At 44.8% G+C, this 12,788-nt stretch overlaps 1 protein-coding gene across 3 annotated transcripts in view; it reads right to left on the reverse strand.

The window, feature by feature from the left end:
* Window positions 1-283: 283 nt before the first annotated feature.
* The window catches only part of LOC308580362 (uncharacterized protein), a 148,788-nt gene continuing 136,283 nt past the window's right edge, over window positions 284-12,788 (reverse strand). For 2 of the 3 annotated variants that reach the window (XM_081181803.1, XM_081181804.1), the window contains 5 exons: window positions 12,103-12,153; window positions 8,767-8,846; window positions 7,128-7,254; window positions 5,951-6,070; window positions 284-5,567 (listed from right to left, as the gene is read on the reverse strand). In XM_081181803.1, coding sequence (XP_081037929.1) covers window positions 2,896-5,567; window positions 5,951-6,070; window positions 7,128-7,254; window positions 8,767-8,846; window positions 12,103-12,153 — 3,050 coding nt within the window. In that variant the 3' untranslated portion in view covers window positions 284-2,895. Of the gene's footprint in view, window positions 6,071-7,127; window positions 7,255-8,766; window positions 8,847-12,102; window positions 12,154-12,788 lie in introns of all 3 variants that reach the window. The other variant, XM_081181805.1, reaches the window with a different exon arrangement.

A 12,788-nucleotide genomic window follows, 5' to 3' on the forward strand; every position in this document is an offset into this window, starting at 1 on the left:
GCTCATTTATTTATTACTGATTTCTAAGCTTCTCTTGGAGCTTTTCCTGCTGAAGAATGGGCAACAATCGCTCTGAATGAATGAACCAAGCTCCCTCTGTGATGGGTTTGTTTTCTACTTACAGGGTCTTGTTTGAATGGAAATAAACATTCAAAAAGAAGCACTCCCTACATACCTGCACGCCTGTAGGGGATGCAGTCCACTCTATTACCTCAGGGACCCATCACTTCCTCCCATCTCCATGGCATGTAGCTGGGAGGAATGTTTTTTTTTTTTTAAAAAAAAAAAAGGAGAAAGAGGTCTGCCCCAATCACAAATTAAGAACGGGGATGGAGAGACCAATTTTTAGAGCAAAGGGGAAATGTGTATTTTGGGGAGAGGGAAAGCGAAACTATCCCAAGGCATAGAATCATAGAGCTGGAAGGAACCCCAGAGATCTTCCTCTATCCAGTTCTGGGCACCACAATTTAAGAAGGATGTTGACAAGCTGGAATGTGTGCAAAGGAGGACAACCAAGATGATCATGGGTCTGGAAACCAAGCCTTAAGAGGACCAGTTGAAGGAGCTAGGTACATTTAGCATGGAGGGGAGAAAACTGAGAGGAGATATGATAGCCATCTTCAAATATCTCAAGGGCTGTCACATGGAAGAAAGAGCAAGTTTGTTTTCTCCTGCACTGGAGGGTAGGACTCGAACCAATGGTTTCATGTTACAAGAAAGGAGATTCCTACTAAACATCAGGGGGGAAAACTTTCTGACAGTAAGAGCTGTTGGACAGTGGAACGGTCTCCCTTGGGAGGTGGTGGACTCTCCTTCCTTGGAGGTTTTTAAGCAGCGGTTGGATGGCCATCTGCCATGGATGCTTTAGCTGAGATTCCTGCATTGCAGAGGGTTGGACTAGATGACCCTTGGGTCTGCTGCTGATCGATCCCTGATAGTCATCCAGCCATCCTAATGGAGAGTCCACTACTGGTTGAGGGAGTCTGGTCTGCGGTCAAACAGCTAGTAACATCAACTTGTCTTATCTCCTCATATCCACACCACCCATTTAAAGTACTCTTATAGAATTTAAAATAGTCATGGCTCACCCCCCCCAAACACACCTGGCAAAGTATCCTGGCATCTCTGTGTTAGGTGCTGAGAGTTGTTAGGCTAACAAATTGTGATTTCCAGGGTTCTTTGGACAAGTGGTTCTGTCATCATCACTCATTAGCCCTGAAGGCACAGGCATCCCTGTGATAAATCTCCCCACTGATTGGGGCAGTGGCACTGGGGAAGAGATAATCCTTTCCCCTCCTGTCAGACATACACAGGAAACATAGGCATGGCACAAGTTCCTGTCCTCCTGCCCCATGTACCCGCCATACCAGCTTTGGAAAATTCTGTCCTAATAATTACCCAGGGTAATTTCAGACTATGGATCCAAAATTTATGGAGAGCCTCTTCCTTTAGACAGTCATATAATATCGTCGTCGTCGTCGTCGTCATCAATTCCCTCCTGAACAACCACCACAAGGCAATTTACATAGGTAAAGGTAAAGGACCCCTTTACCAGTCAAAGGTGACTATAGTGGTACCTCGGGTTACAGACGCTTCAGGTTACAGATGCTTCAGGTTACAGACTCCGTTAACCCAGAAATAGTACCTCAGGTTAAGAACTTTGCTTCAGGATGAGAACAGAAATCGCATGGCGGCAGCACAGCAGCAGCTGGAGGCCCCATTAGCTAAAGTGGTACCTCAGGTTAAGCACAGTTTCAGGTTAAGAACAGACCTCCAGAACGAATCAAGTTCTTAACCTGAGGTACCACTGCATGGGGCTGCGGTGCTCATTTTGCTTCAGGCCGAGGGAGCTGGTGGTTGTCCACAGACAGCTTTCTGGGCCATGTGACCAGCATGACTAAACCACTTCTGGTACAAAGGAACACTGTGATGGAAACCAGAGCACACAGAAATGCCATTTACCTTCCCGCCACAGCGGTACCTATTTATCTACTTGCACAGGCGTACTTTTGAACTGCTAGGTTGGCAGGAGCTCGGACAGAGCAATGGGAGCTCATGCCATTGTGGGGATTCGAACCGCCGATCTCCTGATCAGCAAGCCCAAGAAGCTCAGTGGTTTAGATCACAGCGCCACCCACATCCCGCCACATAAGACAGTTAACAAAGGATGCTGTAGCAACCTCACGTCATCTGCCATTCTAGGGTAGCCATAGGGGCTAAGCTTCAGTATCCTACAGGCCTAGCTGCACCACTAACTGGAATGTGGGGGCGGGGCGGGGTGCAGGGGGGGAGCATTTAAATTTGGAGCAGATCCACACCACACATTTAAAGCACATTGCTTACTCCAGGGAATCATAGGAACTGTAGTTTGTTAAGGATGCTTGTAGCTCTGTGAAGGGGGAAATCCCAGAATGCTTGGTGGGGAAGTCTTCTGCTTTAAATGTGTGTTGTAAGTAAACAAACAAACCCCTGTGTGTTGAACATGCTTTAAATCTATGGTGTGAATCTGCCCTTTGTCGCAGGGAATCGAAAGCGGAACCACTCACTGTTTCTTTCAAGATAAAGAAGAAACTAGGAGATTTCATCACAACTCTCCCATGGCACACCTGCTCTGGACCCAGGTAATCTCCCTTTCACAATACAGTCATACCTTGGGATAGATGTGCTTCAATTTAAGTATTTTTGGGTTGCGCTCTGTGGTGACCCAGAAGTAATGGAGCATGTTACTTCTGGGTTTCGCTGCGCACGCATGCGCAGTCAAAATGACGTCACACGCATGCGCAGAAGCAGCGAAACGCGCAGACGCGGGTCGCGTTTGCTTCAGAATGCGAACGGGGCTCCGGAACGGATCCTGTTCGCATCCCGAGGTACCACTGTACATTTCCTTAAGCACAATTAAGCTTTGGCCACTCTCTGAACGTTTCTACGGTTTGACTTCCTTGTCGGTCCTGTGGCGTCAAGTGAAGCTGTAGCCTCGACAGAAACTTTCCCAGCAGTCTGAGCACCCAAGTTGTTTCTGTGTCGTCTCTCGTGGCTCATACAAGCTGAGTTCAGTTTAAAGCTTTTGCCACATTCCGAGCACTTAAAAGGTTTCTCTCCTGTGTGGATTCTCTCATGTGAAATGAGATGTGCTTTCTGGCTAAAGCCCTGGCCGCAGACAGAGCATTTGTACGGTTTGTCCTTTGTGTGGATCCTCTTGTGTACAATAAGATGAGACATCTGGCTGAAACCTTTCGGGCAGTCTGGACATTTATACGGCCTTTCTCCTGTGTGGATTCTTTCGTGTTTAATAAGGCTAGAGCTCAGACCAAAGCTTTTCCCACAATGCAAACATTTATGTAATTTCTCTCCTGTGTGGGTTTTCTGGTGCCTCCTGAGGTCAGGCCCCCGACGAAAGCTCTTCTCACAACTTGGACATTTGTAAGGTTTGATTCCTGTGTGGATTCCCCGGTGTGAAGCAAGGTGGGAGCTCCGATGGAAAGCTTTCCCACAGTCCAAGCATTCATATGGTTTCTCTCTGCGGTGAGTTCTCCTATGTATATTAAGGTGGGAACGCTGGCTGAAGATTTTTCCACAGTCCAAACACTGATACGGCTTCATTCCCGTGTGGGTTCTCTTATGCTTAAGAAGCAGTATACTCTGACTAAAAACTTTCCCACATTTAGGGCATGCTTTTTGCCTCCTGTCCTTGCAGATCTCCTTCTGGGCAGTGGTTTGACCAATGTCCCCACCGTCATCCTGAGAAGGAATTGGTTTCTCCTGGCTGGTCTTTTGTGCAGCTTTCTGCTGCCTTTCTGATCTGTGCTGATGCCAAGTTGCATCTTTCCTATCATGACCCTGGAGCATTTTTTCTTTGCACATTCTGAAAGAGGTGTCTTCTTTAGAATTTTCTGGCACCAGATTCTCCCTCAGAACATCTCCCTTAGAATGTCCAGTTTCCTTAGAATTTCTGGGAACTTGGTTTTTCTTCTGAACACCTCTCCTAGAATTCCCAATTTCCTTAGCATTTCTCAGCAATAGATTTTTCTTTGGAATGTCTCCCGTAGAATGCCCAATTTCCTTAGGATTTCCAGGAAATAGATTCTCTCTGAGAACATCTCCCCTAGAACACTCAATTTCCTTAGAATTTTCTGGCACCAGATTCTCCCTCAGAACATCTCCCCCAGAATTCCCAATTTCCTTAGAATTTCTCAACACTAGATTCTTCCTTTGAATATCTCTCCTAGAAAAGTCAATTTCCTCAGAATTTCCAGGAACTTGATTTTTCCTCAGAACTTCTCCTCCAGAATATCCAGTTTCCTTAGAATTTCTGGGGACTCGATTTTTCCTCAGAACGTCTCTCCTAGAATGTCCAATTTCCTTAGAATTTCTGGGAACTTGGTTTTTCCTCAGAACATCTCTCCTGGAATTCCCAATTTCCTTAGCATTTCTCAGCAATAGATTTTTCTTTGGAATGTCTCCCGAAAAATGCCCAATTTCCTTAGGATTTCCAGGAAATAGATTGTCTCTTAGAGCATCTCCCCTAAAACACTCAATTTCCTTAGAATTTTCTGGCACCAGATTCTCCCTCAGAACATCCCCCCCAGAATTCCCAATTTCCTTAGAATTTCTCAACACTAGATTCTTCCTTTGAATATCTCTCCTAGAATAGTCAATTTCCTCAGAATTTCCAGGAACTTCATTTTTCCTCAGAACTTCTCCTCCAGAATATCCAGTTTCCTTAGAATTTCTGGGAACTTGGTTTTTCCTCAGAACATCTCTCCTAGAATTCCCGATTTCCTTAGCATTTCTCAGCAATAGATTTTTCTTTGGAATGTCTCCCGAAAAATGCCCAATTTCCTTAGGATTTCCAGGAAATAGATTCTCTCTTAGAGCATCTCCCCTAGAACACTCAATTTCCTTAGAATTTTCTGGCACCAGATTCTCCCTCAGAACATCCTCCCTAGAATCCCCAATTTCCTTAGAATTTCTCAGCACTAGATTCTTCCTTTGAATATCTCTCCTGGAATTCCCAATTTCCTTAGAATTTCTGGGAACTCGATTTTTCCTCAGAACATCTCTCCTAGAACTCCCAATTTCCTTAACATTTCTCAGCACTAGATTTTTCTTTGGAATGCCTCCCCTAGAACACTCAATTTCCTTAGAATTTTCTGGCACCAGATTCTCCCTCAGAACATCCCCCCTAGAATCCCCAATTTCCTTAGAATTTCTCAGCACTAGATTATTCCTTTGAATATCTTTCCTAGAATGGTCAATTTCCTTAGAATTTCTGAGAACTCGATTTTTCCTCAGAATTTCTCTTCTAGAACGTCCAGTTTCCTTAGAACTTCCAGGGACTTGATTTTTCCTCAGAACATCTCTCTTGGACTGCCCAATTTCCTTAGAATTTCCGGGGACTTGATTTTTCCTCCTAAGAATGTATTCCTTAGACTTTTCAACCACCTTAGGATTTCCTGGCGCTACGTTCTTCCTTGCCTTTCTTACATTGCCTTTCTTAGGATTGTCATCTCCCTGAGCATTTTCCGCTGCTGGATTCTCCTCCTCCTTTTTCTCCTGCCCATCTTGCACTGCAATAAAGAGAGGAAAGACAGGTCAGTGAATACCTGAAGGACTGCAGCAGTTCCACATATGAACCTGCCTGGACCCTGAGACAGTCAGCTGAGTGCCACTCAGAGAGGGGTCTGGAGAGTGAGGACAACAGAACAGGTCTTCTCTATAGTAGCCACTAGTCTATGGAATGCTCTCTCCTGGCATCAACTCTGCCATAGATTCTCTCAGCGGCTAGCCTATGGAAAGCCCGCAATCAGGACCTGGGTGCAAAAGCACTCTCTTTAGTTGCAATTCCTAGCATTCAGAATTATACAGTCACAAACGCTAGAGGCATATCCTAGCCACCTTTGCCAGTAGCCATTGCCAGTGCTGGTCTGTCTTGTACTTCCTTTTCTCTCACCTGTTCTGGTGACTTCATGTTTGTTCCCTTTCTCAGAGCCCGGAGGGTGTAGACCCAGGGAGATCAACTCGTCCCCTTCCTCCACCCAGGAGTTTCGATCCGAATTGGTGAGGGAAAGAACTGGGGGCAAAAGTGAAATCAGAAAGAAGAAAAACTGTGTTGTTACTTCAACTTGAAGTTTTTTTCCTGAACCATCCTAATAAAATTTAACAGCACGCCTTTAGTTGTTATTCCTGCATCATTTCGCTTTATGACACTTTCACACGGCCAAATTGGATGGATTCCTCTATTCATGTCAGTTTTTTCTAGAGCGTCAATAACTAAAATGATTTCGAAATTAGATGGTTGTTGGCTGATATACACACATTTGTTATTTATATGCACTGGCATCAAGAAGCTATAAGATTTTTTTTGAACCAAAACAGTGCTGAGACTCCCAATGTGATTTTTTTTATTTTATTTAATGTAAACGAATTGGAGTAAATTTAGAAGACAAATGGTTGTCTTCAACGCCACACAAGTTGCTCACACAATGGGACTTCTCTTTTCCCCACAAGTCCCCAAAATCTGCTCCAGAGAGTCCTCCAACCCTCTGGAGAAGATTTTGAGGGTACACTAGGCTTGCTGCAGGTGAGAGGAGGGGCAAGTTTGGTTGTGCAAGCAGAATTACATTGTGCAAGTGGAATGACAGTGTTGGATACAAAAAAATGTATATGTTTAACATATTCCTGTATTGTCTTGCTTGTTTTGTTATATTGGCAATTGGCTACAAATAAAGAAAATCCGACTGATAGACAGTCAACATAACCAAATCTAACCGAGCAGATTAATTTGACAATGCTAGGGGCCTGATCACATTTTTCTATGCTATAATATTATTAAGCCAAATCAGAGTAAAGGCCTGATTCGTGTCTTAGCTCTGATTTGGCTTCATAATGCCAGAAAAAACAGCATCAAAGGTGCAGGTAGACAAAGAAGCAGCTGTGTGAATAGAGAGTGTGTGTGTGGGGGAAACATTTGGAAAAGGTAAGCAAGGTCTCAAGGTATGGTCTGAAGGCACTTGTAAATAAACAAAACCATGCAAACTTTCTTGAATCCCATAACACCAGGAGGGGATCAACTGGGTTCAATGATGCACACACTCCACACTCAAAATACAAGATAAAGGAATTCTTACCCAAAGAGGTCACATTTTCATAGTTCTCCTGCATGACATCCCTGTATAAGGCTCTCTGAGGGGGGTCCAGGAGAGCCCATTCACCTTCAGTGAAATGTACAGCTATCTCCTCGAATGACACAGGTTCCTGAAACACAAAAGACAGTCAACAAGGATGAAGGAACACAGGGCCACTTCTGCCTTGATTGTTGACACATGGCGCTCTTCCTTCCAATGACATGTGAAGCATCAAGGAATACGGCACCTCTGAACAGATGCAGAGGCCTTTCAGCTTGTGGTCAAGCAGAACACTATGTATCACAATCATATCATGGTTGCACCAGCTGCCATTTCATTACTGGTCCAAGTTCAAGGTGATACTATTGATTCATTGTTGTTGTTTAGTCGTTTAGTCTTCTCTTCTCATGAGGTGGCCAAGTATTGGAGCCTCAGCTTCAGGATCTGTCCTTCCAGTGAGCACTCAGGGCTGATTTCCTTAAGAATGGATACGTTTGATCTTCTTGCAGTCCATGGGACTCTCAAATCTCTCCTCCAGCATCATAATTCAAAAGCATTCAATTTTATAAACTATTTGTTTATAAAACCTTAATGGCTCAGAACTAGGTAACTTAAGGGATCACCTTGTCCTCTATGTGCGCAGCCTGGGAGTCATTTTGGACTCTCAGCTGTCCATGGAGGTGCAGGTCAATTCTGTGTCCAGGGCAGCTGTCTACCAGCTCCATCTGGTACGCAGGCTGAGACCCTCCCTGCCCGCGGACTGTCTCGCCAGAGTGGTGCCTGCTCTGGTTATCTCCTGCTTGGACTACTGCAATGCACTCTATGTGGGGCTACCTTTGAAGGTGACCCGGAAACTACAATTAATCCAGAATGCAGCAGCTAGACTGGTGACTGGGAGTGGCCGTCAAGACCACATAACACCGGTCCTGAAAGACCTACACTGGCTCCCAGTACGTTTCCAAGCACAATTCAAAGTGCTGATGCTGACCTTTAAAGCCCTAAACGGCCTTGGCCCAGTATACCTGAAGGAGCATCTCCACCCCCATTGTTCAGTCCGGACACTGAGGTCCAGCGCTGAGGGCCTTCTGACAGTTCCCTCATTGCGAGAAGCGAAGTTACAGGGAAACAGGCAGAGGGCCTTCTTGGTAGTGGCACCTGCCCTGTGGAACGCCCTCCCATCAGATGTCAAGGAAATAAACAACTATCTGACTTTTAGAAGACATCTGAAGGCAGCACTGTTTAGGGAAGTTTTTAATGTTTGATGTTTTATTGCTTTTTAATGATTATTATTAATAATGTTCTTCTGGGAGCCGCTCAGAGTGGCTGGGAAAACCCAGCCAGATGGGTGGGGTATGTATGTATGTATGTATGTATGTATGAATGAATAAATAAATAAATAAATAAATAAAATTGTTGTTGTTGTTAGTCTCTCCCCTGCTGCCATTCATGGAGGTTAAGACAATCAATGGCTACTATCCATGATGGCGATTGTCTGCTTCCATGGTCAAAGGCGGTAGATTTCTTAACACCAGCTGCTGGAATCTGCAGGAGAGCTATTGTGCTCAAGGCCTGCTTGGCGGCTTCCCATACTCAGCTGGCTGAGAACAGGACACGAGACCAGACATATTTGCAAATCCCTTACCTGAACCAGCTCTATTTTTCCTCCACATCTTCTGTGAAGATGTAGAAATCTGGAGTAAAATGATGACCTTCCTTGGCACCCTGGGGAAAGAGAGGGTGACTTTTCAGATGTCTGTTGCACATCATTGTCTGTTCATTCGATTCTCTACTCAGCAATTCACCCATTTCAATGTCTCTCAAGGCAGCTTGCACAGACAGAGGAAAATGAAGCCCATTAAAACAGCAACGTGAAACAGTACAATTAAAACATCACGGGGCAGAGAGGTTAGGAACCTTTACTGAGCAATCTTCCAAGGGCCGGAGGCAAAAGTGGGTGGAGCAACAAATGCAAATTTTTACCTTTGTACACCAATGTGGTTTCCACACACACAACTCTCTCCTTCTTCCATCTGAGCAAAGAAGAAACATTGAAGGGCACGTTCTAGCCAGGCAAGAACTCCCAAGGAGGGTGCAAAGCCTCAGGGGTATGGCTAGGAAAGGGGTATGGCTAGGAAAGAGTTCCAAGGGCTGGACAGCAAAGCCTGGACAGTCATGTTTGGTCTCTGGGGCCTGAGGTTCCCCACTGCTGCCATTGGGCAGGAAGAACCCAACCAGCAGGAAATCCAGTTCATGAAATAGCAGAAACAAGTATCAAAAGAAATCCTATGGAATGGAGCTCCCCAAGGAGGTACAGTCCCCTGTGACCATTTCCCCAGCCTTTTCCCTGAGATACTAACTTTCTGTGTGCAGGGAGATTGTTTTGACATCATGGAACATTCTAGCTTGTGATTTTCCACCACCAATAGCTTTGTTTGCAACTTGCACAGTCTCCGGAAAGATGTTCCACATGCTCTTCATAGCAAATTTTAGGAATATAATCAATCCCCTCAATGAACAATAGTCAATCAAAAGCCAATGCAAAGCCATTGGCTTAATCCCTTATTCATTGACCCTTGGCAGATGCAATTAGATGTCATTTTAAAATCAAAATTCATTATGCATAATTGTTCTAAAGTGCCTGATTTTATTTTTGATTGCTTAATTTAAAGCGATCAGAATCCTGCTTGATTAAAAATAAAATGTACATTCAATAGCAATTGCTCGCACTCATCCATTCCTACCCTTATTTCTCCATCTCCCACTGTACTTTTGTCCACCGCTGATTTTCTATTGTAGGCTCCTTGAGGGCAGAGACCAGCCCACATTTATTCATCTTATTTATTTCATACAATTTATACACCGCTTGATTGTAAACAAAAACCCAACAACTTCAAAGCAATTTACCAAAAGATAAAATTGAGGAAAAATCCACAGCCATACTTTTAAACACGCAAAAGTTAGAAGTAGTAAAGCAGATTAAAATTATCTTGACCTTCTAAGCATCTGGGAAGACTTGTCTAATCAGAAATGTTTTAGCAGGTACCAAAAAGAGTACAGTTAAGGTGCTTGCTTGATCTCAATAGACAGCGAGTTCCAAAGAGCAGTTGCTGCCACACTAAACAATCAAGCTATTACAAATGCAGAATGTGTATTATGAGGCACCTCTATTCGTGCCATTCCCCCTAATGAAGCGGTTGAGTTGGTGCATGTGGGATAATGCAATCTTGTAGGTAGACTGGCAAGGTAGTAAAGGTAAAGGGACCCCTGACCATTAGGTCCAGTCGTGGCCGACTCTGGGGTTGCGGCGCTCATCTCGCTTTATTGGCCGAGGGAGCCGGCGTACAGCTTCCGGATCATGTGGCCAGCATGACTAAGCCGCTTCTGGCAAACCAGAGCAGCGCACGGAAACGCCGTTTACCTTCCCGCCAGAGCAGTACCTATTTATCTACTTGCACTTTGACGTGCTTTCGAACTGCTAGGTTGGCAGGAGCAGGGACTGAACAATGGGAGCTCACCCCGTCGCGGGGATTCGAACCGCCGACCTTCTGATCGGCAAGTCCTAAGCTCTGTGGTTTAACCCACAGCGCCACCCGCGTCCCTACTGGCTAGGTAGGTAAGGGCTTTATACGCTAACAGTAACATCTTGAACTTGGCTCAGTAGCAAATCAGCAACCAGGGCAGATCTCTGAGCGCAGGTGACAAGGCAATCCTGTCAGCAATTGTGCTGCAGCATCCTGCACTAACTGCAGCTTCTGGTGAAACCATGAGGAAAGCCCCACATAGAGCCCATTGCAGTAATCCAGTCCTGAAGTAACCAATGCTTGAACTACAGTGGCAAGGCTTTCCTGCTCCAGGAATGGCCGCAACTATCAAACCAGCCCCAGTAGCTAAATAATAATAATAATAATAATAATAATAATAATAATAATAATAATAATAATTTTATTTATACCTCACCCTCCCCGGCCAGAACCAGGCTCAAGGCGGCTAACACCAATAAAATTACAATAAAACATAATAGGAATGAAAAAAGGAAAAAACAAACAGTTAATGAAAATAGGGGTTAAAATATAATTTAAAATGCAGCCTCATTTTAGTAGTAGCCCATAAATCAAAACCATAAGGAGGGGGAAACATAAGGGTCAGACTGAGTCCAAACCAAAGGCCAGGCAGAACAGCTCTGTCTTGCAGGCCCTGCGGAAAAATGTCAAGTCCCACAGGGCCCTGGGCTCTTGTGACAGAGCGTTCCACCAAGTCGGGGCCAGTACTGAAAAGGCCCTAGCCCTAGTTGAGACCAATCTAACCACCTTGCGGCTCGGGACCTCCAAAGTGTTGTTATTTGTGGACCTGAAGGTCCTCTGCGGGGCATACCAGGAGAGGCGGTCCCGTAGGTACGAGGGTCCTAGGCAGCATAGGGTTTCAAAGGTCAAAACCAGCACCTTAAACCTGACCCTGTACTCCACCTGGAGCCAGTGCAGCTGGTAAAGCACTGGATAAATGTGATCCCGCGGCAAGGACCCCGTGAGGAGCCTCGCTGCAGCATTCTGCACCTGCTGAAGTTTCTCCAAGGGCAGCCCCACATAGAGCAAGTTACAATAATCAAGCCTGGAGGTGACCATCGCATGGATCCCTGTGGCCAGATCAGGGCGAGAAAGGTAAGGGACCAACTGCTTGACCACCTGTCTTGGCATTTCTAGCTGCTAACACTACCTGAGCCTCCAGTTGACAGAGCTGAATCCGGTTTGATTATAGAAGTCTGGAAGGTGCTATATACACTGATAGCAGACTGTTGGCATACATAACTATATATAGATTGGCTCTGAGGCTACTAAATTTATAATTTGAGGCTTAATTTAAAAAACTGTTTGATCTCTTAAAAAACTGCCTCATACCATCTCAAGACTAGATGATCCTTCAAGCCTAGTACTGTCAAAATCTGCAAGCCTTAGGCCATTTGGAAATATTCACGCTGCCTTACCAGATAAGAAAGATGGGTCTCCATCGTTCCCCAGCTCCAGCTGTAAAATCTCTGAGGAAAGAAAGAATGGGAAAGATAATAATCCCTTCCCCATGTTTGGTCCTTACCAATGGAACTTGCAACAAAATTTTGCAGGGTGGATTGCCCTTGTTTTGAGTTTCAGCTACACCTTTTTCAGGATACTCCATTCCATTCCCCCTCCCCCAACAGCCAGTCAGCATTCAGTGGCCACTGAGCACGCTCTATTTTCATTGGGCTGTTTTGGAAGATTTCGTCTTCCCCTTAGGGCTCTTTTTCTAATGGCATCTTTACACTTCTGCAAACCTTGGGGTCCCACAGATTGGCACTTAGAGAATTGCTTCTTATTACCAAAACCTTAAAGGGGGAGAGCAGGGAGACATATATGTACATAAGAGTCTGGCTATTTTTTGTATGTGCAGTACTGGAGTGCATCTACTCAATGGGATCTCCTTCTCTCAAATCCATGTCGCTTAATCCAGTCTGTTGTACATTAATGTCATTGTTCTTTACAGACGGTGCAATAGGAATACTATTCTCAAGATGTTATATTCCTCTCATGCTGACCTTCTGTAATCCTGAATCCTGTGACAGCCTTTCAGCAAGGCCCATTTAAAAATCTGTAAACATTCAGTTCCCTGTTTACGCAGCCATAAGCCTACAAAATG

The sequence above is a fragment of the Podarcis bocagei genome, assembly GCF_964188305.1.
Source record: "Podarcis bocagei genome assembly, chromosome: 2".
NCBI classification, from domain to species: Eukaryota; Metazoa; Chordata; class Lepidosauria; order Squamata; family Lacertidae; genus Podarcis; species Podarcis bocagei.